This window comes from Oncorhynchus clarkii, chromosome 5 (genome assembly GCF_045791955.1).
Source record: "Oncorhynchus clarkii lewisi isolate Uvic-CL-2024 chromosome 5, UVic_Ocla_1.0, whole genome shotgun sequence".
Classification (NCBI taxonomy): domain Eukaryota; kingdom Metazoa; phylum Chordata; class Actinopteri; order Salmoniformes; family Salmonidae; genus Oncorhynchus; species Oncorhynchus clarkii.
Genome location: NC_092151.1, coordinates 41,234,253 through 41,261,651, shown reverse-complemented (window position 1 = coordinate 41,261,651; position 27,399 = coordinate 41,234,253). Strand labels below are relative to the sequence as shown.

Below are 27,399 nucleotides of genomic sequence, written 5' to 3'. Positions count from 1 at the left end.
TAACAGGCTTTTTTTTACTGCAGTGGTCTGTACTGAATTTAGTCTTTTTCGAGACTATATTGAACTGATCTGTGTAAATCTGCACCTCCATGTTTCAAAGACCATGTGCAATGGCTCTGTAGTACTCTGTATTCCGGTTGGTTGATTGTATATGTTACGTGACCATTGCCTGTATTACTTTCTAGGTGAAATCAAGTTCTTTTTTTAAAAACGTTTTTTTTTCACCATTCTTGTAAACATCTTTCTGTCAAGAATTATTTATCTCACGTTATCCTCATGATTATAAAACAGAATTAAAGTACTTTTTTTTCCTTCAGATTTTCAGATGTATATTCAGTAAAGAGTATGTAAGATGTTGACTGTAATGTAAGCGAAGTACGAAGCAAATTAAATTTATACATTTAAGTATGAATTTCTTTCTCAATTGGTAAACTAAATTGCATTAATATTTTACAAATGCATAAGCCTGCTGGATATTATGTGAGATCTCTGATATATGCCTATTCTGATTTCAGATCAGTTTTTTTTTTTTTACAGGGAAATTATGTTGATTTAAACCTCCTATACATTAACACGTTTGTAATTGTAACGCTATTACAGATGTCCATATTTGATATATGTATTTATTTTAGAAGTTGCCAGCAGACATTTTACTGAAGTCCTGCCTTTCTCTGGTTTTTCCCACATTGCTTTGCGGTGTACATAAAAGGCGTGCGCAAATTACCACCACGAGGTCTGTTCATTTCATTTGATTAATAGTACAGCGAAAATCTAGCAAATCGTGTGACATCGATGCAAAAAAAAATAATCTTGAAGAATGTTTTGATAAAGAAATTACTTCGTCATTTGTTGGCGAGATGATGACTGGGTATTTGATGCAGATCTGGCAGTGACTGGGTATTTGATGCAGATCTTGCAGTAAGTTGTCTTCAGTCCTCTAATAGCATAGCTAGTTACTGCTAACACATGCTGATAGTTAGTAGCTTGTTATCTTTAGCCAGTATTGACTATCAATATCAGAGATTCTTATTCCTTGTCCGATGATTTTAAATATTTGCTGTTCACATCATGAACCTCTGTGATTACATTTTTTTTTACAACTATGAGGACTCGTAACTAGCTTAAAATTATTTAAGTCTAGTCTGCACGTGGTCTGACCTATGCCTGACTCGAATGTTGTAACAATGTATCAATTTGTTGCCTTTTCTAGTGTCTCCCGATGCAATGTTGCAGGATGGATGACACACTGATACAGGACACATGGTAAGATATCAAATTGGCTAGTCTTGTCAAACAACCTATAATTCTGAACAGTAATTTGAAATTGCTTGAGGAATTCATGGAGTCCAACAGACCATTTCCTTGTCCTATGATTCAAATCTGTATCTGCTGTTCACATCATGAACCAAAGTGATTATTATTACATTAATATGAGGACGTGCATTGGCCTATAATTGGTATTATTTTGACTAGCTTTGATTGTGCTGTATTTTAAGCTTATATTTTGGTGCTTATCCAACAGAATACTGTGGGTGGTGGAAAGGATGTGACTTGGACCAGGAGGTCAGTTCAGTACTTTTCCCTGATACAACATGGAGGCCTGCGTAGGTCATAGCAACCGTGGAGAGGCTCTTGATTTCTTCAGTGCTGTGCAACAACTCACTCTGTGGGTATTGGCTGACAGCCGTGGTATATCAGAAGGTATACCAATATTTTTACTGCTCTAATTATGTTGGTAACCAGTTTATAATAGCAATAAGGCACCTCGTGGGATATACCACGGCTAAGGGCTGTGTCCAGGCATGTGGTATATTGGCCATATACCACAGCCCCTAGTGCCTTATTGCATAAGTATGATGCAGGTAATCCTATAGGGTAGATTTTTTATCTGGATATGCCTGCAGGCTGTTTTAATGGTTACTACCAATCTGACCTAGTCTTCCAAGCCTGGGAGATTGTATTATTGAACTTGAATGAGAGTAGTGTCTTCGATGTTTCAGTTATATGGCCAGGTTGCAATTGTTATTTAGTATGCAGGCATGTTTTAAAATGTCTGTCAAATGACATCCCTATTCACACTAACCATGAGTTTGTTTTTTCCCCAGGCTTCAGCAAGAAGAGTGCCCGTGTTTTTCCCGGTGAAATTAACTACAAAGATGGCACCTTGTGAAATTGCAGCACAAATTGATATAAGCATTTACTATCCCTTGTCCAATTCCAATAAATGTTTTGGGGGAAAAACCCTACAAAGTATGTTAATTTGAATGACCATTTCAGAAATGTGTGTAATGTCTCTCATAGCCCTTTCTTGGAAATAGAACTTTGGAATGACATTTGAAGGTGAAGGTTACACAAACTCGATTGAAATGCATGTAGGGAAATTGATTAACCTGGTTGTTTTACTAGAATAGCTAAACCACGGTAGCATCAAGTTCTGGTCAGGACCTAAGCTTGCATGCCCAATACTGTGCAATGAGAGGAAATGAAGATTCCCGTACAATGATACTGAGGGATTTACTCACTTTATTCAGCAGTTGGACATTTTGCCTGATGCAACAAGATGGAATGGGTTTAAGTGTCAATGTATATCCTATAATGATGACACTTGCGGCAGAGGGTGCACTCCCTAATGAAATATGCAACCTATTTGTGTTCGCTACAAATGACATGTACAGTAGGGCTGCAATGAATTGAGTACATGTATGTACATACGGCCTACGTTCAGCACAGTGTTCAAAGCCGACGTTCACCGGAAGTGCCTGGAGGGGAGGAGGAGGAGGAGGAGATTATTGTGCCACGTTGATGGAGCCGAAGACCAGTGCGGACGTGGAATTTCATTGAATGTGCATTCTGCAGCGGAGAGCTGTCGGCTTGTTAAGTCTTGCACAATAAGAAAAAGGAACTTGCACGGGTGATCAACGTTTTTTGACGCATATCAACTGTGTGTATGTGTTATAGGAGCGAACAGACCTGAGAAGGTAAGTACTTTTTTGGATTAGCTAGATGTGTGACCCTGTTGGACAGTATTTCGCTTAGGTCTAGCCATGTTGCTAGTTTCTAGCTCACAGATTGCGCTATAACTGTACTGGTTAGCTAGCTACTGAGTTCATTGTGTTAGGACAGAAACCATTTATTTGCAGCTGTCGGTTTTCTTTTCTTACGAATCAAGTGCTACTATCAGAACCATAGTCTCACTGAAAGGTACCTACGCATTTTTAGCATTAGCTGCGTGGCTTCTTATTTTAGATAGCGTAACATCTAGGTTACTTTGCTGCACAAACAACTTGTCTGTATCATCTAATTTGAATGGAAAGTTCCTTTTGTGTGACTTGGCTATCTATTCAGTTAAAATGGAACGGTAACTACACGAAATCCATTCAAAATGTCTGTTTCATTTGAATGCACCTTTGCCCTACCTACCCTATTTACAGCCATATAAGTCTATACCCAGTTCGGATACACCATATCCAATCCCCTTATTCTGTATTTGTGCACGTTGATTGTCACATCAGCTTTTTTTATTGTGACTGTGGGGTAACTATTTTCAGGACCATTTCATTATCAATTGTGATCCGTTATTTCTGTGCGCTAGAAGCTTGATTAATTCTTGTTTGGGTTGTTTTCTCCCCATCAGAATGAAGCTCAAAGAGATCAACCGCACGGCCATCCAGAGCTGGAGCCCAGCACAGCACCATCCTGTGTACCTGGCAGCAGGTATCTTTTGTACACTTTACTGAGAATCTCGGACATATTTGACGACCGGAAGTAGGTATTTTCTGCATATGCGTTCTTTTGAAGGCCAACTCGGGCGTTCGTGTGCGTGGCCAAAGAGCTCTATTTTCATGTCATCTGACCATAGCACTGCCTTGAGTTTGCTCAACGGCATTGGCACTTGGATTGAAATCGGTGCTATAGTCATAAAAAATAAAGGTATTTGGCCACGCACACCAGCGGTGTTTGACTTTTGAAAGAGCAATGCAGAAAATACCTAATCCCAACTGTAAAATATGGGGAAGGATCTTTGATGTTATGGGGCTATTTTGCTTCCACTGGTCCTGGTGCCCCTGTTAAGGTCAACAGTATCATGAATGATACCATAACATTTTAGCCAAACACCTTGCGTGCCTCTGCCAGAAGGCTGGAGCTTGGCCTCACGTGAATCTTCCAGCAAGACAATACCCTAAGCACACAACAAAAATCATCATTTTTCAATGGCCATCTCAGTCTCCAGGCTTAAACTCGACTGAAAACCTGTGGTTTGAATTGAAGAGGCCAGTCCATAAGCACAGACAAAGGATATCAAAGATCTGGAAAGATTCCGTATTGAGGAATGGTCTAAGATCCCTCCCACTGTGTTCTCCAATCTTATTAAACATTTTATAAAAAGGCTCAGTGTCGTTATCCTCGTAAGGGGAGGGTGCTGGAATATTGAAAACGGGATCCAATCATTTTTAACCCCCCCCCCCATTATTATTTGTTACACAATCTATTTCTCTGAGCAATTTTTTGGTATTAAATATAATTTCCCAGAATGTCTTTCCATACAATATAGCTCAGTATTTGTGTTATTTATTTTATACTTTATTTTTTGCTTATCATCAAGGGATCCCATAATTCAAGACCCCCAACTGTACATGTTGCACTGACAGGGGTGATGCATCAATTTTCCAGATGAAGTTTCAGAAAGAGTTAAGCTGCAGGAGCAGCTATTCTCCTCTCTATGTTGGAGTCATAGTCTCGTCATGAGCCACAAGTTTTTGAATATCCTTGAAAACTGACTCGTTGAATATTTTTTGTCTGAACAACTGTCCTGTTAGTGCGTCTACCTGGTCAGGTATTGCTGACCGCTCACCCGTCTGTCTCTGTGTCCAGGTACGTCAGCCCAGCAGCTGGATGCCTCCTTCAGTACCTCCGCCTCTCTGGAGATCTTTGAGCTGGACCTGGCCGAGCCTTCTCTGGACATGAAGCTCCGTGGAGCATACTCCTCCTCTCACAGGTAGTGAAACCTCAGCACTAGCTGTAACCCAAACCCAGTTTTTTATTTTTTATTTAACTAGGCAAGTCAGTTAAGAACAAATTCTTATTTACAATGACGGCCTAACCCGGACGACGCTGGGCCAATTGTGCGCCACCCAATGGGACTCCCAATCACGGCTGGTTGTGATACAGCCTGGAATCGAACCAGGGTCTGTAGTGACACCTCTAGCACTGAGATTTTTATTTGACCTTTTATTTAACTAGGCAAGTCAGTTAAGAACAAATTCTTATTTTCACATTTTTATTTATTTTTTAATCTTGTCAGCTCGGGGATTCGTTCTTGCAACCTTTCGGTTACTAGTCCAACGCTCTAACCACTAGGCTACCTGCCGCCCCAAAAGATGCAGTGCCTTAGACCGCAGCGCCACTCGGGAGCCCCCTTTCTTTCAACAGGATTCTTAGTAAATTATATTTCTTCAGGTATCTCAGGTAGTATAGTAAACCCGGGTAGGGAATCGTAGTTGTGAAAACTGTAGTGGTTAAAGCTCAGGTTACTGGAAAAACAACAAGTATAGTCAATCAACAAAGATTGGTGAATGGTTCTGACAATGGTACAACAAGCATCAGAGCAAGTCAACTCTTGGGTAGGTTTAGAAAACATACGTCAAAGCTCAGACTGCTCTTATCACACTCAATCAGATACCACAAGCTGGCGTGGGGTCCCCACGGCATGGATGCACAGGGTCTCCCGTCTGGAGTGCTCATCGCAGGGGGAGAGAACGGCGACGTCATCCTTTACGACCCGGCCAAGATCATTGCTGGACACGGTGACGTTGTCATCGCTCAGAGTAACAAACACAGCGGGCCAGTTAGAGCCCTTGATGTCAACTCCTTCCAGGTAGGTACACCGAACTAACTGTAACTATGCTCTCACTAACCGCTTTGGCATGATACTTTTCTGTGCATAATATGCACGTTGAGATATTGCTCAAATCACTTGAGAACGTCTTGCTTTTGTTTTATTGGAATACTAACGTTTTGGTCTACTGACCTTTGTTGACTGTTCCGCCAACTCTGTCAAGTGTATCTCGTTGTGTTCGTTACTGTACTTTACATTGCCCCCCCCCCCCATGTTAGCTAGTGATGATAAATCATTACTTCCGTCTCCCCTTCCCCAGGACAACCTGGTGGCTTCCGGAGGTAATGAATCAGAGATCTACATCTGGGACCTAAACAACTTTGGCTCTCCGATGACACCAGGCCCTAAAACTCAGGTAAGACCCAATGGCACCAGAACGTGTCTCTGCGTGGTTAATTAAGGAAACCATAAGTAGTCACAATTTACCTTTTTTTTTTTTTTTTGAGTGCTTTCCTTAAAAATGTTCATGTTATCTTGTCTACGAGGATCCGGCACCCAGGTAATTTGATAGTAGAGGAACATTTGAGTGAGCAGGCTTTTTGTTTATTTCAGCCTCTAGAGGACATCAGCTGTGTGGCGTGGAACAGGCAGGTCCAACACATCCTGGCCTCAGCCAGCCCCAGCGGCCGCGCCTCCATCTGGGACCTCCGCAAGAACGACCTAATCATCAAAGTCAGCGACCACAGCAACAGGGTACGTACCGGAAAGCACGTCTGCTGTTTAGGGCTCAGTCTGCCACTTTCATCTCCAGTTTAAAAGTCCTCTCCCTGGCCTGCAGCTTTCTGTAAACTTTGGGGGTGGGAAGTATTCCTAGCGCCTTCAGTTAAAAGCTTGCCACTTATTTTGGGACAGACACAGGATTGGCAACCGAATCGGTCTATGGAGGAACTTTGAATATCTTTCAACATCGGCGTTGGTTTAACGTTGGACCAGAGCAAACGTTAACTAGCTTGTGTTTGCAGAGCAGCACTGGAATTAAAAACACGCCTTGCCTTTTTTGTAGTTAATAAATGCCGTGTGAAACGGGATAACTGTAGTATCCTTAACTAGCGTTGAAAAAGTAAATCCATTCTTCTCTAATTAAACACCTCTCCCTAATTTCTGAATTACGCTTGCAATGTCGTCAGTAGGCTACAGTAACTTATGCTTCAGAGGGCAGGTGGCCTACACGCGCAGACACTGGCAAAGATTTTCAGCTGGCGGGCACTGGAATACATTTGAGTGACAGAGTGAGGGCTTTGCATAGGCACTTTGTTGTGATTTTTGTGAAACTGAAAAAAAAATGCCCTGAACGTTGCTTTTAAATGAACGGTTCTGTTCCGGAACAGTATAGATCACTTTCGGTTCGGGTTCTGTTCCTCAAATCATAAAATTGTTTTTGGTTCTGTTCCCTGAACTGATTCCAACCCTTGGTACAAACATAGTATTAACACCACGTGACAGATGGGCAGAAAGAGAACCACACATTCATTATAATAAGTCAATTAATAGATAACTTGTGTGTGTTCAGATGCACTGCTCTGGGCTAGAATGGAACCCCGAGGTAGCTACTCAGCTGGTGCTGGCCTCGGAGGATGACAGGATGCCAGTGATCCAGATCTGGGACCTGCGTTTTGCCACCTCCCCTCTCAAAGTCCTGGAGAACCACACACGGTAAATTATGACTTCAAATGAATCTGGTATCCAGTCTTGGAGAAAGTCATGTCAAAACCACTGACTGTCACAGTCCAAACTTTTGTATTGGATGGAATCATGTTCAGCCGTTGAGGCTGAACTCTGTGAGAAAATCATGTAGGAATGTGGCTGCGGTATGAATCTGTTCTTGGTTACTAGAGGTCTCTGGGAGATGGGGATGACTGCTATTTAAGGAGTGATCAGAACACGCTAATCTGGTGTGACTGTTAACAAATGGGCACACCCAAGGCATGTCAGAACTAATTGCAAGTGTTCATTAGATCGGATGTGATCGGATTACATTATGCTAATTAAATCTGCGGGGGGGTTGTGTGTGTTCGTCAGGGGTGTCCTGGCCATCGCCTGGAGCCTGGCGGACCCTGAGCTGCTACTGAGCTGCGGGAAAGACAACCGAATCCTCTGCTGGAACCCCAACACCGCCGAGGTGAGTGTGTGTGTGTGTGTGGTCTCGCTATTCTTAGCATGGTCCCTAACTACAAACTACAGTAAACTGCTAATAATTATCATTACGGAGACATGTAACCAGAAAGGCATTCCTGTCTGCTGTTTCATCTCCAGGTGCTGTATGAGCTGCCTACCAGTACCCAGTGGTGCTTTGACATCCAGTGGTGTCCCAGGAACCCGGCGGTGCTGTCGGCCGCAGCCTTCGACGGACACATCAGCATCTACTCCATCATGGGGGGCAGCAGCCAGGCTTTCAGCCAGACACAGGCAGACACGGTGGGTAAACAGTTTCACATATGAACACTGTTGAGGTTGGAAACTGGCCTCCATGTTGGTCATTTCGGGTTACATACGCGGTTCCAACGAATTCTGAGATTTGGAGTGGAAACTCGCTTCAATTGTAGCCCATCATTGGAGACACTTGGTGTGAATGAATACAATCTATTTAAAAAAAGAGGAGAAAAAAAATATATATTTTACTTTCTGTGGCATGTCTATGTTCTAGATCAGCACGTCATTTGGCAATATGGATCCATTTGGGATGGGTCAGACCCTTCCCCCCCTGCAGCTTTCCCAGGCCCCGCCCGCCTCCACCACCATCACCCCCCTCAAAAAGCCCCCCAAGTGGATCCGCAGGCCCGTGGGGGCCTCCTTCGCTGTGAGTCACTACCTTCTCTGCCTTAATTTCTCTGCTATCTTTGTCAAGCCGTATGCGTGGATGTATGATGATACCGCCCAGTGACACACTACATCTCACCCCCTGGCAACTCTTTGCTGCTGGTTCCTGTCTCTCTCACTAAAGACATTCTATCGATATGTTGAAATGGTGCTAATAAGTTCACTTCCTGCCCCCCCCCCCCCCCCCCTCCGCCAAAATCCAGTTTGGTGGTAAGCTGGTGTCGTTGGAGAACATCAAGCCCAACCCCCAACAGCCTCAGCAGCCCACGGCCCATGTGGTTCACATTAGTCAGGTGATTACGGAGACAACCTTCCTGGAGCGCTCTGCCCAGCTGCAGGCCACACTGGCTGCTGGCAGCTTCGTTGACTTCTGCCAGGAGAAGATGGACTCGGCCCAGAACGAGTTTGAGAAGACAGTCTGGTCCTTCCTGAAGGTAAGGATGGGGACTTGTGGTGTTAAAACGAAGTTGTTTGTTGTTGTTGCTGTACTTCACAGTATTGCGTGTCTTTTACTACCAAAGTTAAATGGTGTTTTCAGGTGAACTTTGAGAATGATGCTCGTGGAAAATACCTGGAGCTTTTGGGATATAAGAAGGAGGAGCTAGCAGCAAAGGTGATGTTTTGAAATAAACCGTCACTGAATGTCCTCAGGCCATGTCAGTCTGTTGTCTGTCTGGTCCTAATGCGGTCTGTCAGCCTGGTTTAATTCCGCTGGGGTTGTTCCTTTGTTCACAGATTGCAGCAGCATTAGAGGGAGAACCTATTCAGCCTGAGGAGGTAAGGACTTTGTGTGTGTGTGGAAGAAACGTATAATTCCTTAGTTGTGACAATTCGATGAACAACATGGAATACGGTTCAGTATGCGGTAAAGTTGATGGTAATGCAGAGCAAACATATCTGCTCATTCACTCTCTGTAGCTTTGGTCTCATTGCTCAAACAGGGAAGTGGTAGGGGCATTGGGAAAGTGTCCAACTTCACTAACTCTAGGTTTCACAATACAGTTTCTGTGAAGTAAGAAAAGGATGCGTTTCTTATTCATGCGCTGAACATCGTTGAATTGCTTTTCCTGACTTTTGTCATAGATCATCATTGAATATGATTTGGAGAACTTCACCTCACATATTTCAATTCTACCTTTTTATATATATATATTTTTTTTATCTGCAAGACAATGCTATTTTCTCATCTGATTCTTAATGCTATTGTACTGCTAAAATGAAAGGATATTTTGTAACATTGCTTAACCCGGGCTCAACGGTACTAATATCTCAAAGGACACAATCAATGACGTTTTATGAATATTGTTGGGTTTCCAACATGTCAGTGATTCTGTTAATAATTTATCTACAACTCTCAATTGAATGGCTCTGCTGAACTCTGTGTGAATCTGGCTCTCCTCTCCTACTCCTTTCCTGCTGTATGAATGTATGCAGCCCTCCACTGCTCCTGCCCCCACCTCTGTGCCTGAACCTGAGGCTGATCCTGGACCAGAACCAGAGGTAGTGCCTTTTCCCGCTCCCCAGCTCAACACGGAGCCTGAGGTCCTTCCTCCCGTGCCTGAGGCTGCTACTGTTGAGCCCACCCCCGAACCGCCGCTTGAGCCCGCCCTCCAGCCCGAACCTGGACCCCAGCCAGAGCTTGCTCCCCCGCCCAGCGGTGACCTTTCAGCTTCTGATCCTATGCCTGTCCTCCAATCGGAGCCTGTTCTTACTCTTGACCTCAGCGCAGAACCCCAGCTTCTTGCCCCTGTTGCTCCCGTTGCTCTCCTGTCAGAGTCTGACCCTACTCTGGCCCCCCCAGCTCTGGCCCCCCCAGCTGACCTGCAGCAAGCACCCATGTTTGATCCCACTGCCCCCTTTTCCCTCCAGCCTCCAACAGAGTTCAACCAAGTGAACTCACTGCCTGTATCTGAATTTGACCAGGTAGCTTTGCAGCATGTCTTAGAATTTGACCCGGTGCCCTTGCAGCCTGTATTTCAGTTCAACCAAGTCGACTTACAGCCTGTTTCTGCGTTCAACCAGGTGGACTTACAGGCTGTACCCGGCTTCGACCCGACATCAACAATGCCCAGTCTGCAGTCGGCAGTCCAGCTGGACCTGGCTCCTCCTGTCTCCACCTTGCAGCCTCTAGCAGACCCTGGACTCCCGCCTGAAGACGCATTTGACCTCATCGCTGCTGCAAACCTCCAGCCAGCAGCAGAAGTGGAACTCTCACCTGCTCCAGAAGCGGAAGATCCATTTGACCTCATCGCTGCTACAAACCTCCAGCCAGCAGCGGAAGTGGAACTCTCACCTGCTCCAGAAGCGGAAGATCCATTTGACCTCATCGCTGCTACAAACCTCCAGCCAGCAGCGGAAGTGGAACTCTCACCTGCTCCAGAAGCGGAAGATCCATTTGACCTCATCGCTGCTACAAACCTCCAGCCAGCAGCAGAAGTGGAACTCACACCTGCTCCGGAACCAGAAGCGGAAGATCCATTTGACCTCATCGCTGCTACAAACCTCCAGCCAGCAGCAGAAGTGGAAGTGACAGGACGTCTGGAACCATTGGCAGCAGAAGTAGACCTGACAGAAGCCCTTGGAGCTGAGCCCATCGCCCAGGAAGAGATGCCAGTAAATGAAGAGATTCCTCTGGAGGAGGTACCTTCTTCTCATCCCGTCAGTCCATCCCAGAGAGAGAGTGGCGCATCGTACTATTATTGCTTTGTCGTTATCGTTGTTCATCGCTAAAACTGTAAACCTATTACATTGGTGCTGCTATGTCATTATATTGCTCCGGTTATGTTGTGACATTGCTTTCACATAGTGTCTCATCTCTAACTATAAGTAACTCGCCCAATTTCTTTTACCCCCCCCCTATTTTCCTTCAACTTCAACTTTCTCTCTGGGGTAGACTCACACCTGTTCATTTAGTTTCCCTTTGCTGTTTTATGGTTATATGTAAAGCTCTGAGTAGATGGTATGGCGGTACGGGATAACACTTGTTATGCTTCCGAGGAAATCTCCCGTTGACATCAACAGATTTACGCAGTAGTTGGAGTTGTACTGACACTCCAGGGACGGTACTACTCTCGGTCAAATAACATTTGATCAACTCCCCCTCTGGTCTGTCAGGAGGCAGCTCCACCAGCAGAGGCAGAGGCCAGCCTGCCAGGGGAGGCTCCAGTCCCAGAGGGCATTAAACTCCGCGTCAGTCAAGGTAACGATCCGTTAATATCAATCTGAATCTCTTATTTTTAGGTTGACTGCGTGCTGCTGTTTTTTTGTCAAAGTTTTAAAAAGCAAACCGTTGTTGGTTTTGTCCCGTCAGGTGTGGATGGCTTGATCACCCAGGCCCTGCTGACGGGTGACTTCCATGGCGCAGTGGAACTCTGTCTCCATGACAACCGCATGGCTGACAGCATCATCCTGGCCATCGCTGGAGGGGCGGAGCTTCTGGAGAAAACACAGAGGAAGTACTTCACCAAGACTCACAGCAAGATCACCAAGGTAACCCAGCACCGTGACCATGATGTCAGTCAGTGTCACGGTCATGTGATCAGGTAGTTGATCTGTGGTATTTGCTACTGTTCTGCTACTGATTTACTTTCAGTGTCTCCTGCAGCTGATTGGTGGGGTTGAGGAACTGGCAGAGGGACGTGAACAATATTGATTATGACCGTTATTGGGTCTCGCAGCTGATCAGAGGGAGGTCTACAGTATTGACGATTTAGATTTTTTTTTGATTAACAGCTGATCAGTGCGGTGGTGATGAGGGACTGGCGTGACGTGCTGCAGACCTGTGAGCTGCAGAACTGGAAGGAAGCTCTGGCTGCAGTCATGACCTACGCTCAGCCCGAGGAGTTCTCCTCTCTGTGTGGTAGGAACAGACACTTTCTCTCTCCCTCTTTCACACACTCTCCCTTAAAGCCAATTTATGCTTGCTCCTGCATCGCCGTGCGCCTCCCAGATTTTGTACATTTGTAACAATGCGGAGGGCTCCGTATAGCTTTGCGCTGTACATGATTGGTTGGGGGCGGGAGGTCCTGTATAAACACAAGCTCACTTCCTTCACAATTGTGCTCCTCAGCGACGCGCAAGAAGTATGAATGCCCTGACTTCTGCAGAGGCCGTATCACAGTAAATGCTGCATGATCAATGCAGACGACAGATTGACCATGCGGGGCCTTTTACGGTCTCTCTTAGCCTTTCACGCTCTCCCTCACTGGCCTTCCCTTTCAAAGTTTCTTTCCATTGCTGCCGTGTGAACCAGTTGTGAATTTTGAACCCAACTGTGCTGCTGTCTCTGTAGACCTGCTGGGCTGCAGACTGGAGGCTGTGGAGGACTGCACGCTGCAGGCTCAGGCTTGTCTGTGTTACATCTGCGCTGGCAACGTGGAGAAACTGGTGACCTGCTGGACCAGAGCACAGGACAGACACTGCCCTCTCTCTCTGCAGGTACGCGGGTGTGTGTGTGTGTGGAGTGTGTACGTCTGGTTTGTGTGTGTGTGGGTCTAACTCTGTATTGTTTGTATTGCGGCAGGATCTGGTCGAGAAGGTGGTGGTGCTCCGCAAGGCGGTAGAGCAGAACCAGGAGTCTGATCCCTCTGCTGTGGGGCTTCTACTGGGGGAGAAGATGAGTCAGTATGCCAGCCTGCTGGCCTCCCAGGGCAGCCTCACCAACGCCATTGCATACCTGCCCCAGAACACAGAGCAGGTGAATGATATACACAATACATTTGCCCCACAATCTGCCTCGGGTTACTCGTTCAGAGCCGGAACGTAATGTCCATTCTACTGCTTCTAATTCGGCTGTATTTTCTCCACCTCCAGGTTGCGGTGCAGCAGCTGCGTGACCGTCTCAGCAGAGCTCTGGGTCAACAGGCTCCAGCTGCAGCCCCAGTAGCCCAACTCCCATCCCCTCAGCCCACAGCTGCCCAGCCCAGGCAGCTCTTCACCCCTGCCCAGCCTTCTATGGTGACCCAGCAGCCCGCTCCGGCCCCTGTGCCTGCCGCTGCCACCGCACCGCAACAGTATTACCAGCCGGTAAGTGACAGTCACTCACACAGCCTCCTCATTAGCCCCTAAGTGGTTGATGATCCTCTCTTGATTCTGATGCTGTCTGGGTGCCCTTTTGGTCTTGTTCCCACATGTTGTGTGGCCGACGGCCGCTGACTCTGGTGTTGAGTAGAGGTCGACCGATTATGATTTTAACGCCGATACCGATTATTGAAGGGCCAAAAAAAAAGCCGAGACCGATTAATCGGCCAATTTAAAAAATATATATTTATTTGTAATAATGACAATTACAATAATACTGAATGAACACTTATTTTAACTTAATATAATAAATCCATAAATCAATTTAACCTCAAATAATGAAACATGTTCAATTTGGCTTAAATAATGCACAAACAAAGTGTTGGAGAAAAAAGTAAAAGTGCTCAGAACATGAGAACATATGAAAGCTGGTGGTTCCTTTTAACATGAACCTTTGACTATTGGATGTTCTTATAGGCACTTTAGTATTGCCAGTGTAACATTATAGCTTCCGTCCCTCTCCACGCCCCTACCTGGGCTCGAACCAGGAACACATCGACAATAGCCACCCTCTAAGCATCGTTACCCATCGCTCCACAAAAGCCGCGGCCCTTGCAGAGCAAGGGGAACAACTACTTCAAGGTCTCAGAGCGAGGGACATCACCGATTGAACCGCTATTAGCGCGCACCCCGCTAACTAGCTAGCCATTTCTCATTGGTTACACCTGCCTAATCTCGGGAGTTGATAGGCTTGAAGTCATAAACCGCTCAATGCTTGAAGCACAGCGAAGAGCTGCTGGCAAACGCAGGAAGGTGCTGTTTGAATGAATGCTTACGAGCCTGCTGCTGCCTACCACCGCTCAGTCAGACTGCTCTATCAAATATCAAATCATAGACTTAATTATAACATAACAACACACAGAAATACGAGGCTTGGGTCGTTATGGTCAAATCTGGAAACTAATTTCGAAAACAAAACGTTTATTATTTCAGTGAAATACTGAACCGTTCCGTATTTTATCTAACTGGTGGCATCCCTAAGTCTAAATATTGCTGTTACATTGTACAACCTTCAGTGTTATGTCATAATTATGTACAATTCTGGCAAATTAATTACGGTCTTTGTTAGGAAGAAATAGTCTTCACACAGTTCGCAACGAGCCAGGTGGCCCAAACTGCTGCATTTACCCTGACTGCTTGCACTGAACGCAAGAGAAGTGACACAATTTCCCTAGTTATAAAAAAGTTATGTTAGCAGGCAATATTAACTAAATATGCAGGTTTAAAAATATATACTTGTATTGATTTTAAAGAAAGGCATTGATGTTTGTGGTTTGGTACACATTGGTTCAACGACAGTGCTTTTTTTCGGGAATGCGCTTGTTAAATCACCTGTTTGGCGAAGTAGGCTGTGATTCAATGATAAATTAACAGGCACCGCATCGATTATATGCAAATGCAGGACAAGCTAGATAAACTAGTAATATCATCAACCATGTGTAGTTAACTAGTGATTATGTTAAGATTGTTTTTTGTAAGAAGTTTAATGCTAGCAACTTACCTTGGCTCCTTGCTGCACTCGTAACAGGTGGTCAGCCTGCCACGCACTCCTCGTGGAGTGCAATGTAAGGCAGGTGGTAACCAGAAGGTTGTAAGATCGAATCCCTGAGCAAATCTGTCGTTCTGCCCCTGAACAAGGCAGTTAACCCACCTTTCCTAGGCCTTTATTGAAAATAAGAATGTGTTCTTAACTGACTTGCCTAGTTAAATAAAGGTAAATAAACTTTTTTTTTACATTTTTTTATCAGCCTCAATCGGTGTCCAAAAATGCCGATTAGCGATTATGAAAATTAATCGGCCATTCCGATTAATCGGTCGACCTCTAGTGTTGAGCTGGGGTTGTTTTTGTCGGGGCTCCTCCATTGTGTGTTCATCATTGGTGTGTGTGTGTACCATGCGGACTGTGTGTATGTGTGTTCTCCAGGTGAGGTCTGCCTCTACAGTTACCTCCTGGAGTAACCAAACTCCCACAGCTCTCCCCAGTGTCCCTCCTCCTCATCTAGGCCCTGCCACCACAGAGCCCCAGGTACACACACACACACACACACACTAGCCCTGACGATGGCTGTGACCACACACACGTGTACCACACCAGCAACTGTGCTTCAGCTTTTTGGGCTTATGTTCAATATTCCTCAGTTTGACTAACTCTGAAATCTAATTGTAGCAGCTAAATAAACAAACAGACCACTACCTAACAGATGTTGTGAACTATTTCCCCTGCTTTCTTTGTCGGTCACTACCTGCTGTAGTTAGTACCAGTAGCTCTCTTTCCTAACTCTTTTCCCTGAATGTTTTTATACGTCTTTTTTCTGTTATCGCTTTGATCTTTCCTCTGACTATCGTCCCATTTTGGTTGACAATTAATTGATTTAATTACATTGATTCAAATGGGATTTAAACCAATAAATTGATTTTCCAATGGTCTCGTTACTAAGGTTTTTTTTGGGACATGCTGTGGTTCTACTATGGGTCAATACGTTGCTACTCTCTTCTGTTCTTCTGTTGCAAGCGCTGCTCTTGCTATTGTGGTACGACGTAGACCTGGCACGTATACCAAGCACAGGGTCACAGCCATGTACCCCTGACCTCTCACCTCAGGGCCACTGAACCCCCCCCCCCCCATAACTGCATGACCCTAGTCTGTCTCTCTACTTGACCCCCGTTGTCGTACGTCAGACAGCGCGACGGCTTTCTGCGCCGCTCCTTGCAACACGCGTCGCGTCATGACTCCCGTCTGTTGGAAGACAAATCTCCACCCTGTTCCCATGGTCCCCACACCAGCTGGTCACTTACTGTTCATACCCCAACCCACCATGGATCCATGTGTGGTTTGTCATGCACGTCCGTGTGGAGCACCTGATCCAACCGTGTTTCTTAACTCTGGTCCTGGAGACCCAAAGGGCTTTGTGTTTTTGCCCTAGTACTACACAGCTAATTCAAATGATCAGCCCATCGTCAAGCTTTAATGATTTTTAAATTAGGTTTGTATTGCATCCTTTTGTGTCCCCAGGACCGGATTTAAGAGGCACTGCTCTAAAACATGTCTCTTTCTCCAGTCCGTGTCCCGTTTCTCTCTTGTTTCTGATTCACTCACAGCTCTTGTTACACTATTTTGTGCATCTATCTAGTTGTCTTGAATATAACTGCCCAATGTTTCCCGATTTTTCTATGAAATATTACTTACAATATGAGTGAAATATATTTTTCCCGCGACTAATTGTAATTATGTTCAAATGCAGCTTTTCTGTGTTTGGAAGGTGTGGGCATATATCGGTCACAAAAAAATATTTGTGCTAGTAGATAATTCTGCCCTAGACCAATGATTGGCCATTTCATCCCCCTTGGGGAGATGACATGTTCTATGAGGAAATGGCAAGCATTTTTGGAACGTTCTGAGGTGGGGTTTTTAAGTGTTTTTGCCTTTTTTTTCCCTCCAATTTATGCTTTGGCCACACGAGTATAAATACAAAAACAGTATTTGGATATGAGTTAAAGTTCATATTCTGTTTAAAAGTGAGATTATTACTGGGCAGTTACTTTAAGATCTGTGAAGGGGAGTGAACAAGACCTGACGAGAGGGAGATTCTCTCTGGAATGAAACCCAGCCCTAGTCGTGGTTATGATCCTGGCTGCTTCCCAAATGGAAGCTTATTCCTTATATAATGCACTTTATAGGCCATGGAATAAGGCTCTGTTAAAGAGTAGTGCAATATATAGGGATTAGGCTGCCATTTGGAAGGCAGCCATTGAGTCTGTGATGTCGTCTTTTGTGTCTGTCCTGTCGATCATTGCAGGTTCAGCCGACACCCCCCATGTATGGGATGCCTCCCTCTGGGTCAGCTGCTCCCCCAGCCTCCTCGTCTGCTGCATACCCCCCCATGTACTCACATCAGTACCAGCGTAAGTGTCTCAAACATCACTACCACTTTCAGGTTATAGGTACTCTCTTCTTCGTGTAGGAGGGAAATGGCAGCCTGAACACCTAGAAGTGTGTGTGTCTGCCGCCACCAACCGGTTTGGAGGATACACTGCGTAGCGTCGAGCTAATCGTGGCTTCACACATACAGATGGGAAAGGGGGATACCTAGTCAGTTGTACCACTGAAATGTGTCTTCCGCATTTAACCCAACCCCTCTGAATCAGGTACAGGTGCTAGCCTTGGGTATTCTACATACAGATAGTCTGACTTCGATGCCCCGTTTTTCTAAATTTAAACCAAGCATTTTCTGGCGGAGAATGTTTGCCCAGTGTTCTCTCTTTCGAAAGTTCTTTGCTAATTAGCTCGGCCTTGAGCCTTCTATGGCCATGTTTTCTAATTGAGAATGAGAATGTTTGGCTGTTAACTCTCTTGCTCTCTGCATGATGTCCTGTTCTGAATAACAGATCTTTCATGCCTGATAGTCTATCTATAAACGTCTACATACTTTTGAATGAAGTTCTAACACAGTTGAAGCATTTTTCTGTAATGTTACCAGATTGTAATTATTAAGAGGAAATGCTTCCGTTTCACATTTCCTGAACTGCTAAGAATTAGAATGCATGTTACTACTCCTAAAGGACCCCAGAGAGCACTGTTCCAGTTAGTCTTTAATGTGACTAATGCATGCTGTTCTCTTTCCTGTGAACCCCCAGCCTACCCTCCGGCCAGCCAGTACAACCTTGGCACTGGTGGCCCAGCTATCTATTCACCTCTCCAGTACTCTGCTCCTCCTCCTCCCTCCTTCTCTTCCTCCTCACCCCAAGCCCCAGCCCCAGGCTTCATGCCCCAATACACCCAACAACCCCTCTACCCACCTCCTTTCATGGGCCAGCCTGTGTCCTCCGCTCCTCCTTTCTCTCCTCCTCCGCTGTCATCTGGAGCGTCTTTCCAACATGGCGGACCGGGTTCGCCTGCCTCGTACATGCCGCCGCTCCCACCAACCGGATCCTCAGGTACACAGCCTGATCCGGGCCTCTGGGAGAACAGGTGTGACTGGATCTGTTCGAAGGATCCACACTACAATACCCCTCCGAAAGAAGCAGTGTATTGGACCTGTATTCTAAAGTGGTATGCTAGTGTGGGTGTTGGAACATAGCCATAGTTCTGTTTGAATGGCCGGGCCAAATGTGGACAGGGAATGTCAAGTGTCGGGTCAGAGACCCGCATAGGAAGCTAAAGGTGGATATTAAACTGGTCTGAATGGAGTAAGTGACCGAAAGCAGCTGTTTAGACGGTGTCCAACTGTAAGGGCATAGCGGAGCCAGGAGAGTGTGTGTGCTAGCTATCTGCTTAGTGAGCACAGTGCAGCCGAGCACAGACGGCCTTCAGATTTGTCAACGGCTGCTGCTGTTCCATGCCTCTTTCTCGCACCTCTCTCTCTCCCTGGGTGGGGAAAGCGGAGGTAACAATTCTCAACTGAGACACTGTTACTCCTCTGAAATATGGCGGTTCCTTATTAACAGGGTCACGTCCGAATTGTGCGAGGGGTGTTAATGTTAGCATTAGCGCATTGTTAAATGAAATGGGACTTTATTAGTTGTAAACATTTACAGGTACAGTAAAACTCGCTAACGACACATTTTGAGTATGCAATTAGTTCCCTAGCTATCAACTCCATTAGCATCTCTCACATCAGCTCTGATGGCTCGGTGAACTGTTCTAGAGTTGTTGTTTTTTTCGTCCACAGAGGGATATAATCCAGACACTACCTGTTTCATGGAAGGTGAAGGTGAATTGAAAGACCGCTCTGCTACCTTATGCAATTACTGCCTGTAAATGACCGGCCTGACCAGATCATACAAATCAATTTAATCAAAAGCACTCGCCAATATCCCCGATGATCAACAATATGATGCGTTGCCGCTTCTGTTTTCTGGTGAATGTTCAATCAAGGAATCAGCAGGATTTTTTTTTTTTAAAAACAGCTAATTTCTAACGGGTGCTATCACATAATCAACTTTTTCATAGACCTGAAGTACCAAGGACATAATCGTCATCGTTGCTGTTGATAGAAAGGTAAACATGGATATGAGTGTCAGTTGGTTGACCCAGATGTGTGGTGCTCTGGGCAGGAGCGTAAAGCGGGAATGATTGGGTTGGTAAGTTAGTCAGATTGGTCTGATTCGGAGCTTTGCTTGGCTATCTAGGGCAGGCAATATCCTGATGAAAATTGCAGGCAGGGGGGGATCATGGTGATTATATTTAGGGGTCAGCCCAGGCTACGCTGCACTCAAATACCAATACAATCAGCCTGAAAGTGCTGTTTTTGGTAATTTGCTCAAATGGCAAGAAAATTATCCAACCGTGGCAGGTAGCCTAGCGGTTAAGAGCGTTGGGCCAGGAACCGAAAGGTTGCTGGTTCGAATCACCAGGCCGACTAGGTGAAAAATATATTGATGTGCCCGAATTGCCCCTGTAAGTACCTCTGGATAAGATGGTCTGCTAAATTACAAAAAGAAAACATTCTTTGCTCATTGTCTTGCTGATGCAGTATGAAATATGTAGTGTTGTGCTGTGAGTAGCCTAGGTGCCAGTCGAACTGTGGTTGTTTCTTGCCCAACTAGCGTTAGCAAGGCTAGCTAACAATGTAGCACGTGTGAGTGCAGGGACCGTGGCACCCAGACTGTAGTGAAGAGACAGGTGTGTGTGTGATGGGTTTTTCTCTGCTTGTCAACAGGCCCACAGAATGGCTGGAACGACCCGCCTACCCTGAGCAGAGTGCCAAAGAAGAAGAAGGTGAGACCTATCACACAATCAATTACACTTATACATTGTCATGCTGTGGTCACTGAACCTTGCTCTATAGCTCTCCAGGACACAGGAGCCGTTGATTAAAAAAAAACAATTGTCCATTTAAATAACATCAAATTGATCAGAAATAGTGTAGACATTGTTAATGTTGTAAATGACTATTGTAGCTGGAAATGTCTGATTTAAAAAATATATACACTGCTCAAAAAAATAAAGGGAACTAAAATAACACATCCTAGATCTGAATGAATTATATATTCTTATTAAATACTTTTTTCTTTACATAGTTGAATGTGCTGACAACAAAATCACACAAATTATCAATGGAAATCAAATTTATCAACCCATGGAGGTCTGGATTTGGAGTCACACTCAAAATTAAAGTGGAAAACCACACTACAGGCTGATCCAACTTTAATGTAATGTCCTTAAAACAAGTCAAAATGAGGCTCAGTAGTGTGTGTGGCCTCCACGTGCCTGTATGACCTCCCTACAACACCTGGGCATGCTCCTGATGAGGTGGCGGATGGTCTCCTGAGGGATCTCCTCCCAGACCTGGACTAAAGCATCCGCCAACTCCTGGACGGTCTGTGGTGCAACGTGGCGTTGGTGGATGGAGCGAGACATGATGTCCCAGATGTGCTCAATTGGATTCAGGTCTGGGGAACATGTGGGCCAGTCCATAGCATCAATGCCTTCCTCTTGCAGGAACTGCTGACACACTCCAGCCACATGAGGTCTGAGCATTGTCTTGCATTAGGAGGAACCCAGGGCCAACCGCACCAGCATATGGTCTCACAAGGGGTCTGAGGATCTCATCTCGGTACCTAATGGCAGTCAGGCTACCTCTGGCGAGCTCATGGAGGGTTGTGCGGCCCCCCAAAGAAATGCCACCTCACACCATGACTGACCCACCGCCAAACCGTTCATGCTGGAGGATGTTGCAGGCAGCAGAACGTTCTCCACGGCGTCTCCAGACTCTGTCACTTCTGTCACATGCTCAGTGTGAACCTGCTTTCATCTGTGAAGAGCACAGGGCGCCAGTGGCGAATTTGCCAATCTTGGTGTTTTCTGGCAAATGCCAAACATCCTGCATGGTGTTGGGCTGTAAGCACAACCCCCACCTGTGGACGTCGGGCCCTCATACCACCCTCATGGAGTCTGTTTCTGACCGTTTGTGCAGACACATGCACATTTGTGGCCTGCTGGAGGTCATTTTACAGGGCTCTGGCAGTGCTCCTCCTGCTCCTCCTTGCACAAAGGCAGAGGTAGTGATCCTGCTGCTGGGTTGTTGCCCTCCTACGGCCTCCTCCACGTCTCCTGATGTACTGGCCTGTCTCCTGGTAGCGCCTCCATCCTCTGGACACTACGCTGACAGACACAGCAAACCTTCTTGCCACAGCTCGCATTGATGTTCCATCCTGGATGAGCTGCACTACCTGAGCCACTTGTGTGGGTTGTAGACTCCGTCTCATGCTACCACTAGAGTGAAAGCACCGCCAGCATTCAAAAGTGACCAAAACATCAGCCAGGAAGCATAGGAACTGAGAAGTGGTCTGTGGTCACCACCTGCAGAACCACTCCTTTATTGGGGGTGTCTTGCTAATTGCCTATAATTTCTACCTGTTGTCTATTCCATTTGCGCAACAGCATGTGAAATTTGTCAATCAGTGTTGCTTCCTAAGTGGACAGTTTGATTTCACAGAAGTGTGATTGACTTGGAGTTACATTGTGTTGTTTAAGTGTTCCCTTTATTTTTTTTGAGCGGTGTATATTATTATAATAATTGTAATGGAATATCTACATAGGCGTACAGACGCCAATTATCAGCAACCATCAATCCTGTGTTCCAATGGCACGTTGCGTTAACTAATCCAAGTTTAACATTTTAAAAGGCTAATTAATTAAAACCCTTTTGCAATTTATATTTGCACAGCTGAAAACTGTTCTGATTAAAGAAGCAATAAAACTGGCCTTCTCTAGACTTGAGTGGCCATCAGCATTTGTGGGTTCGATTACAGGTTCAAAATGGCCAGAAACAAAGAACGTTCTTCTGAAACTCGTCAGTCTATTCTTGTTCTGAGAAATGAAGGCTATTCCATGGGAGAAATTGCCAAGAAACTGAAGATCCCGGAGTCGCCTCCTCACTGTTGACGTTGAGACTGGTGTTTTGCGGGTACTATTTAATGAAGCTGCCATTTGAGGACTTGTGATGCGTCTGTTTCTCAAACTAGACACTCTAATGTACTTGTCCTCTTGCTCAGTTGTGGACCGGGGTCTCCCACCTCTTTCTATTCTGGTTAGTGCCAGTTTGCGCTGTTCTGTGAAGGGAGTAGTACACACCACCACAGAAAGCACTTAGCTAGGCTGCATTTTGGAGCTGCCTTACTCAAGAAAACAAAGAGACTGTTTGTATGCATCTTTATTAATTCAATGATATACATTTTTATTTACATAGTTTGCAAACTGATGTGACACGTATTAATGCCAAAATAACATGAAAAAGTAAATAGTTTTATATACAGTGGGGCAAAAAAGTATTTAGACAGCCACCAATTGTGCAAGTTCTCCCACTTAAAAAGATGAGGCCTGTAATTTTCATCATAGGTACACTTCCACTATGACAGACAAAATGAGAAAAAAAAATCCTGAAATCAAATTGTAGGATTTTTAATGAATTTATTTGCAAATTATGGTGGAAAATAAGTATTTGGTCTATACCCTTTGTTGGCAATGACCGAGGTCAAACGTTTTCTGTAAGTCTTCACAAGGTTTTCACACACTGTTGCTGGTATTTTGGCCCATTCCTCCATGCAGATCTCCTCTAGAGCAGTGATGTTTTGGGGCTGTTGCTGGGCAATGCGGACTTTCAACTCCCTCCAAAGATTTTCTATGGGGTTGAGATCTGGAGACTGGCTAGGCCACTCCAGGACCTTGAAATGCTTCTTACGAAGCCACTCCTTCGTTGCCCGGGCGGTGTGTTTGGGATCATTGTCATACTGAAAGACCCAGCCACGTTTCATCTTTGCCCTTGCTGATGGAAGGAAGTTTTCACTCAAAATCTCACGATACATGTCCCCATTCATTCTTTCCTTTACACGGATCAGTCGTCCTGGTCCCTTTGCAGAAAAACAGCCCCAAAGCATGATGTTTCCACCCCCATGCTTCACAGTAGGTATGGTGTTCTTTGGATGCAACTCAGCATTCTTTGTCCTCCAAACACAACGAGTTGAGTTTTTACCAAAAAGTTATATTTTGGTTTCATCTGACCATATGACATTCTCCCAATCTTCTTCTGGATCATCCAAATGCTCTCTAGCAAACTTCAGACAGGCCTGGACAAGTACTGGCTTAAGCAGGGGGACACGTCGGCACTGCAGGATTTGAGTCCCTGGCGGCGTAGTGTGTTACTGATGGTAGGCTTTGTTACTTTGGTCCCAGCTCTCTGCAGGTCATTCATTAGGTCCCCCCGTGTGGTTCTGGGATTTTTGCTCACCGTTCTTGTGATCATTTTGACCCCACGGTGTGAGATCTTGCGTGGAGCCCTAGATTGAGGGAGATTATCAGTGGTCTTGTATGTCTTCCATTTCCTAATAATTGCTCCCACAGTTGATTTCTTCAAACCAAGCTGCTTACCTATTGCAGATGCAGTCTTCCCAGCCTGGTGCAGGTCTATAATTTTGTTTCTGGTGTCCTTTGACAGCTCTTTGGTCTTGGCCATAGTGGAGTTTGGAGTGTGACTGTTTAAGGTTGTGGACAGATGTCTTTTATACTGATAACAAGTTAAAACGGGTGCCATTAATACAGGTAACGAGTGGAGGACAGAGGAGCCTCTTAAAGGTCTGTGAGAGCCAGAAATCTTGCTTGTTTGTAGGTGACCAAATACTTATTTTCCACCATAATTTGCAAATAAATTCATTAAAAAAACTACAAGGTGATTTTTTTCCCCCCTCATTTTGTCTGTCATAGTTGAAGTGTACCTATGATGAAAGTTACAGGCCTCATCTTAAGTGGGAGAACTTGCACAATTGGTGGCTGTCTAAATACTTTTTTGCCCCACTGTATATATTTTTATTACAGCCTGTAATCAAACCCACAAAAAAAAATGTGGGGCTCAAACAGGTGGGGCTCTGCCTTATCTTGGCAAAGGAGAAATTCCTCTCTAACACAGATGTAAACAAATGTGTGCACAAAATATGAGAGAAGCATTTTGTGCGTATGGAACATTTCGGCTATCTTTTGATTTCAGCTCATGAAACAGGACCAAAACTTTACATGTTGTTTATATTTTAGTTCAGTGTACATTACACACTCTTTCCACTGTTGCAGGTTCCAGAGAACTACACGCCTCCTTCCCCCATCATGGCCCCCATCTTTTCTCCCCTCGGTGCTGGGGACCCCCAACAGCCCCCCTACATGCCTCCAGGCCAGGCCCAGAACCAGGCCCCCTACCAGGGCATGCAGCAGCAGATGGCCCCCCCACCCATGAACCCTGGCATGCTCAAGACGCGTGGAGGAAGTGTGGAGGGAGCGCCCGGAGCCCCGACTGGAGATACCATACAGGTGCTGGTCTAGTCCTACATGCATTTGGTGTATTCCTCATTGAAATTATGAGAAACATATTGCTAGTGGATTACATTACTGGTAGTGAAATATGGCCTCAAAGCTCTTAACGTGGTACTATTTGCAACTTAGAAAGCTCTACAACAATTCCTAAGAGTTAGTCTAAAACCCATGTGCTGTGGTTCTGTTAACCTTCCAGCCGCTGCAGTCCATCCCTGCTGAGAAGATAACCATGAAGCCCATCCCCGATGAGCACCTGGTCCTGAAAAACACATTTGAGGGCCTCATCCACAAGTGCTTGGCTGCTGCCACTGATCCTGTGAGTGCGGCGTGTCTCGAGTCAGATTATCTCTGGAGTTCATAAATCGTCACGTACAACTACTTTTCCTTAAGTTATATCATTAGTGTAAAATTGTTCACACTTCCTCTTCAAACACTCCCTCAGCTTAGGGCTGTTGATATGCACGTCTCATCATATTTCTCTCTCCCCACAGCAAACCAAGAGGAAGCTGGATGACGCCAACAAACGCCTTGAGGCCCTCTACGACAAGCTACGAGAGCAGACCGTGAGTTGGAACAATTCAAAAATTGTGTGTCACCGCACATCCCTCTCGATTTCTCTTTCTCACACTTTCTCTCTCTTGTCTCTGTTTCCTTCTAGCTCTCCCCAGCCATCATAGGGGGCCTGCACAACATGGTGCAGTGCATCGAGTCTCGATCCTACGTGGAGAGCCTCAACATCCACACACACATAGTGAGCAGCAGCAACTTCAGCGAGACGTCTGCCTTCATGCCTGTGCTCAAGGTGGTGCTGACACAAGCCAACAAACTGGGGGTCTGAGCAGGAGAGACCCTCCCCCACTCCTCAGAGTCTGAGGTGAGATGGAGAAGGATTGGTCAGAGATGTCATAAGAGGCCAGGTGTTTTAATCAGTGGGAATTCCATGTGGCTCCCAGTGCAGATATTATACTTCCTGTAGAATCATGAGATTTTATGACAACTGTCCGATCAACTTCTTCATCCCATTCCGGACTCGAGACCCCTCCCCCTTCTATTTTACAACTCAAACACAAGCCATGCCACCAGTATCACTACAGTATAGTAAATACATGCGGGACATAGGACCAAGATGTATTGATATTGCCAGTCTTATCGTTGTCACTGGGATAATATGTTAAAAAGCCAAACAACCCAGTTTTGAGGATCATATTTTGTTTTCTTGTTCATTTTTAGTGTAATCATGATTTTCAGACAGAGCAGAGTGCAATGGGGGTTACTCCCCTTTTAACCAGAGACTGTACTTTAAAACACAGGAGGAATCCATGCTAAGATAATATGCCTGGGATCATCATCAGACTGTTTTAATTGGGTATTATTGTCAGGTTTAATAACGAGGGAACTAGCTTTTTATAATGGTCCGTCATGCCATGAATTTCACGCGACAGCGTCCATTTTCTTTCCCTCAGTTCTTGTCTTCAGTATGATTTAGGCTTTTGATTAAACAGTCTATTTGTCTCTTCATCCTGGTAAGATCAGAAATACACTTGTGTTGCAAATGGGACATTTTTTAAAATTGACAACATGCAATATTTTCAATAAATAGTATTTATTTAAAACCTGCTGCTTCATTGTTTTAATATCAGTTGCTTTCAGATGTTACTAATTTAATGTTTGTCATAAACAGCTTGGATGTCATGTTTTAATAGACTAATTGTCTTTCCGTTTACAAATACTGGCCAATTAGTTGGTACTGGACATTTTACCTAATCTGATACTGGATGCAGTGTCTGAATGCAATGCGAGTGTGTTGGAAAGGAGAGTGAAACGTATGTGTCTTGACTGTCTAGCTCCATCTTCAGCCTTGACCTTGGAGTTTTTAGTATCTTGAATTTGTAATGTTATGTATTTACAAAATAGAGCCCCTATTAGCTTTTATAACAATCTCTGCCTGCCCTCCCTCATATGTACTAGGCCTAATATGTATGTACATTAGATTTAACTATGTAACTTGTAAAAATAATAAATGCTTTCACAAATCATGTGCAGTCTATTTTTCCTCAGCTCTCCAATATTCTATCATGATACATTAGGACCGTAAGGTATTGAGCTGTAGAAATGGACTTTCACTCACATAATATTTTCACACACCTACTTTGATCGTCTTGTGGCAAATATGCTCTTCTACAAACAGTCCTGTTGCTTGAAAACCTTTCGGTAAAAAGCTCAACTGTACAAGATAAGTTATTTTCCTAGATCATCATCCTTGCACTCAGCTGGTCCTGATTCAAAGTGTTCTGACATCAGGACCACC

The 27,399-nt window shown here is 45.0% G+C and overlaps 1 protein-coding gene and 1 long non-coding RNA gene across 9 annotated transcripts; both read left to right on the top strand.

Annotated features, from left to right (window-relative positions):
- Positions 1-716: 716 nt before the first annotated feature.
- On the top strand, positions 717-2,253 carry LOC139408858 (uncharacterized). The gene is made up of 4 exons (XR_011634326.1): positions 717-918; positions 1,211-1,263; positions 1,523-1,701; positions 2,106-2,253. It is a non-coding gene; the product is annotated as an uncharacterized lncRNA (long non-coding RNA).
- Positions 2,254-2,776: 523 nt separating this feature from the next.
- On the top strand, positions 2,777-27,127 carry LOC139408854 (protein transport protein Sec31A-like). Of its 8 annotated transcripts, none has more exons than XM_071153246.1 (29): positions 2,797-2,978; positions 3,635-3,714; positions 4,873-4,996; positions 5,677-5,875; positions 6,156-6,251; positions 6,449-6,589; positions 7,407-7,549; positions 7,916-8,015; positions 8,150-8,311; positions 8,541-8,693; positions 8,917-9,147; positions 9,252-9,326; positions 9,449-9,490; positions 10,148-10,213; positions 10,736-11,353; positions 11,828-11,912; positions 12,024-12,202; positions 12,446-12,572; positions 13,005-13,150; positions 13,236-13,409; positions 13,526-13,738; positions 15,717-15,818; positions 17,590-17,695; positions 18,428-18,727; positions 20,452-20,510; positions 24,855-25,088; positions 25,288-25,407; positions 25,583-25,654; positions 25,750-27,127. In XM_071153246.1, the coding sequence occupies exons 2-29, from the start codon at positions 3,636-3,638 to the stop codon at positions 25,927-25,929; spliced, it is 4,326 nt and encodes a 1,441-aa protein (XP_071009347.1). In that variant the 5' UTR covers positions 2,797-2,978; position 3,635; the 3' UTR covers positions 25,930-27,127. The 8 variants fall into 8 exon arrangements, with proteins under 8 accessions (XP_071009351.1, XP_071009347.1, XP_071009346.1 ...); XM_071153245.1 differs by adding an exon at positions 19,462-19,503 and having other exon boundaries at positions 10,148-11,353; XM_071153249.1 differs by lacking the exons at positions 10,148-10,213; positions 10,736-11,353 and adding an exon at positions 19,462-19,503.
- Positions 27,128-27,399: the final 272 nt, after the last annotated feature.

Coding starts and splice junctions, on each gene's coding strand:
- LOC139408854 (XM_071153245.1), top strand. CDS start 3,636: ATGAAGCTCAAAGAGATCAACCGCACGGCCATCCAGAGCTGGAGCCCA. Junction 9,148..9,251: donor CAGTCTGGTCCTTCCTGAAG/GTAAGGATGGGG, acceptor TGGTGTTTTCAG/GTGAACTTTGAGAATGATGC. Junction 18,728..19,461: donor CCCACCAACCGGATCCTCAG/GTACACAGCCTG, acceptor TTTCGTCCACAG/AGGGATATAATCCAGACACT.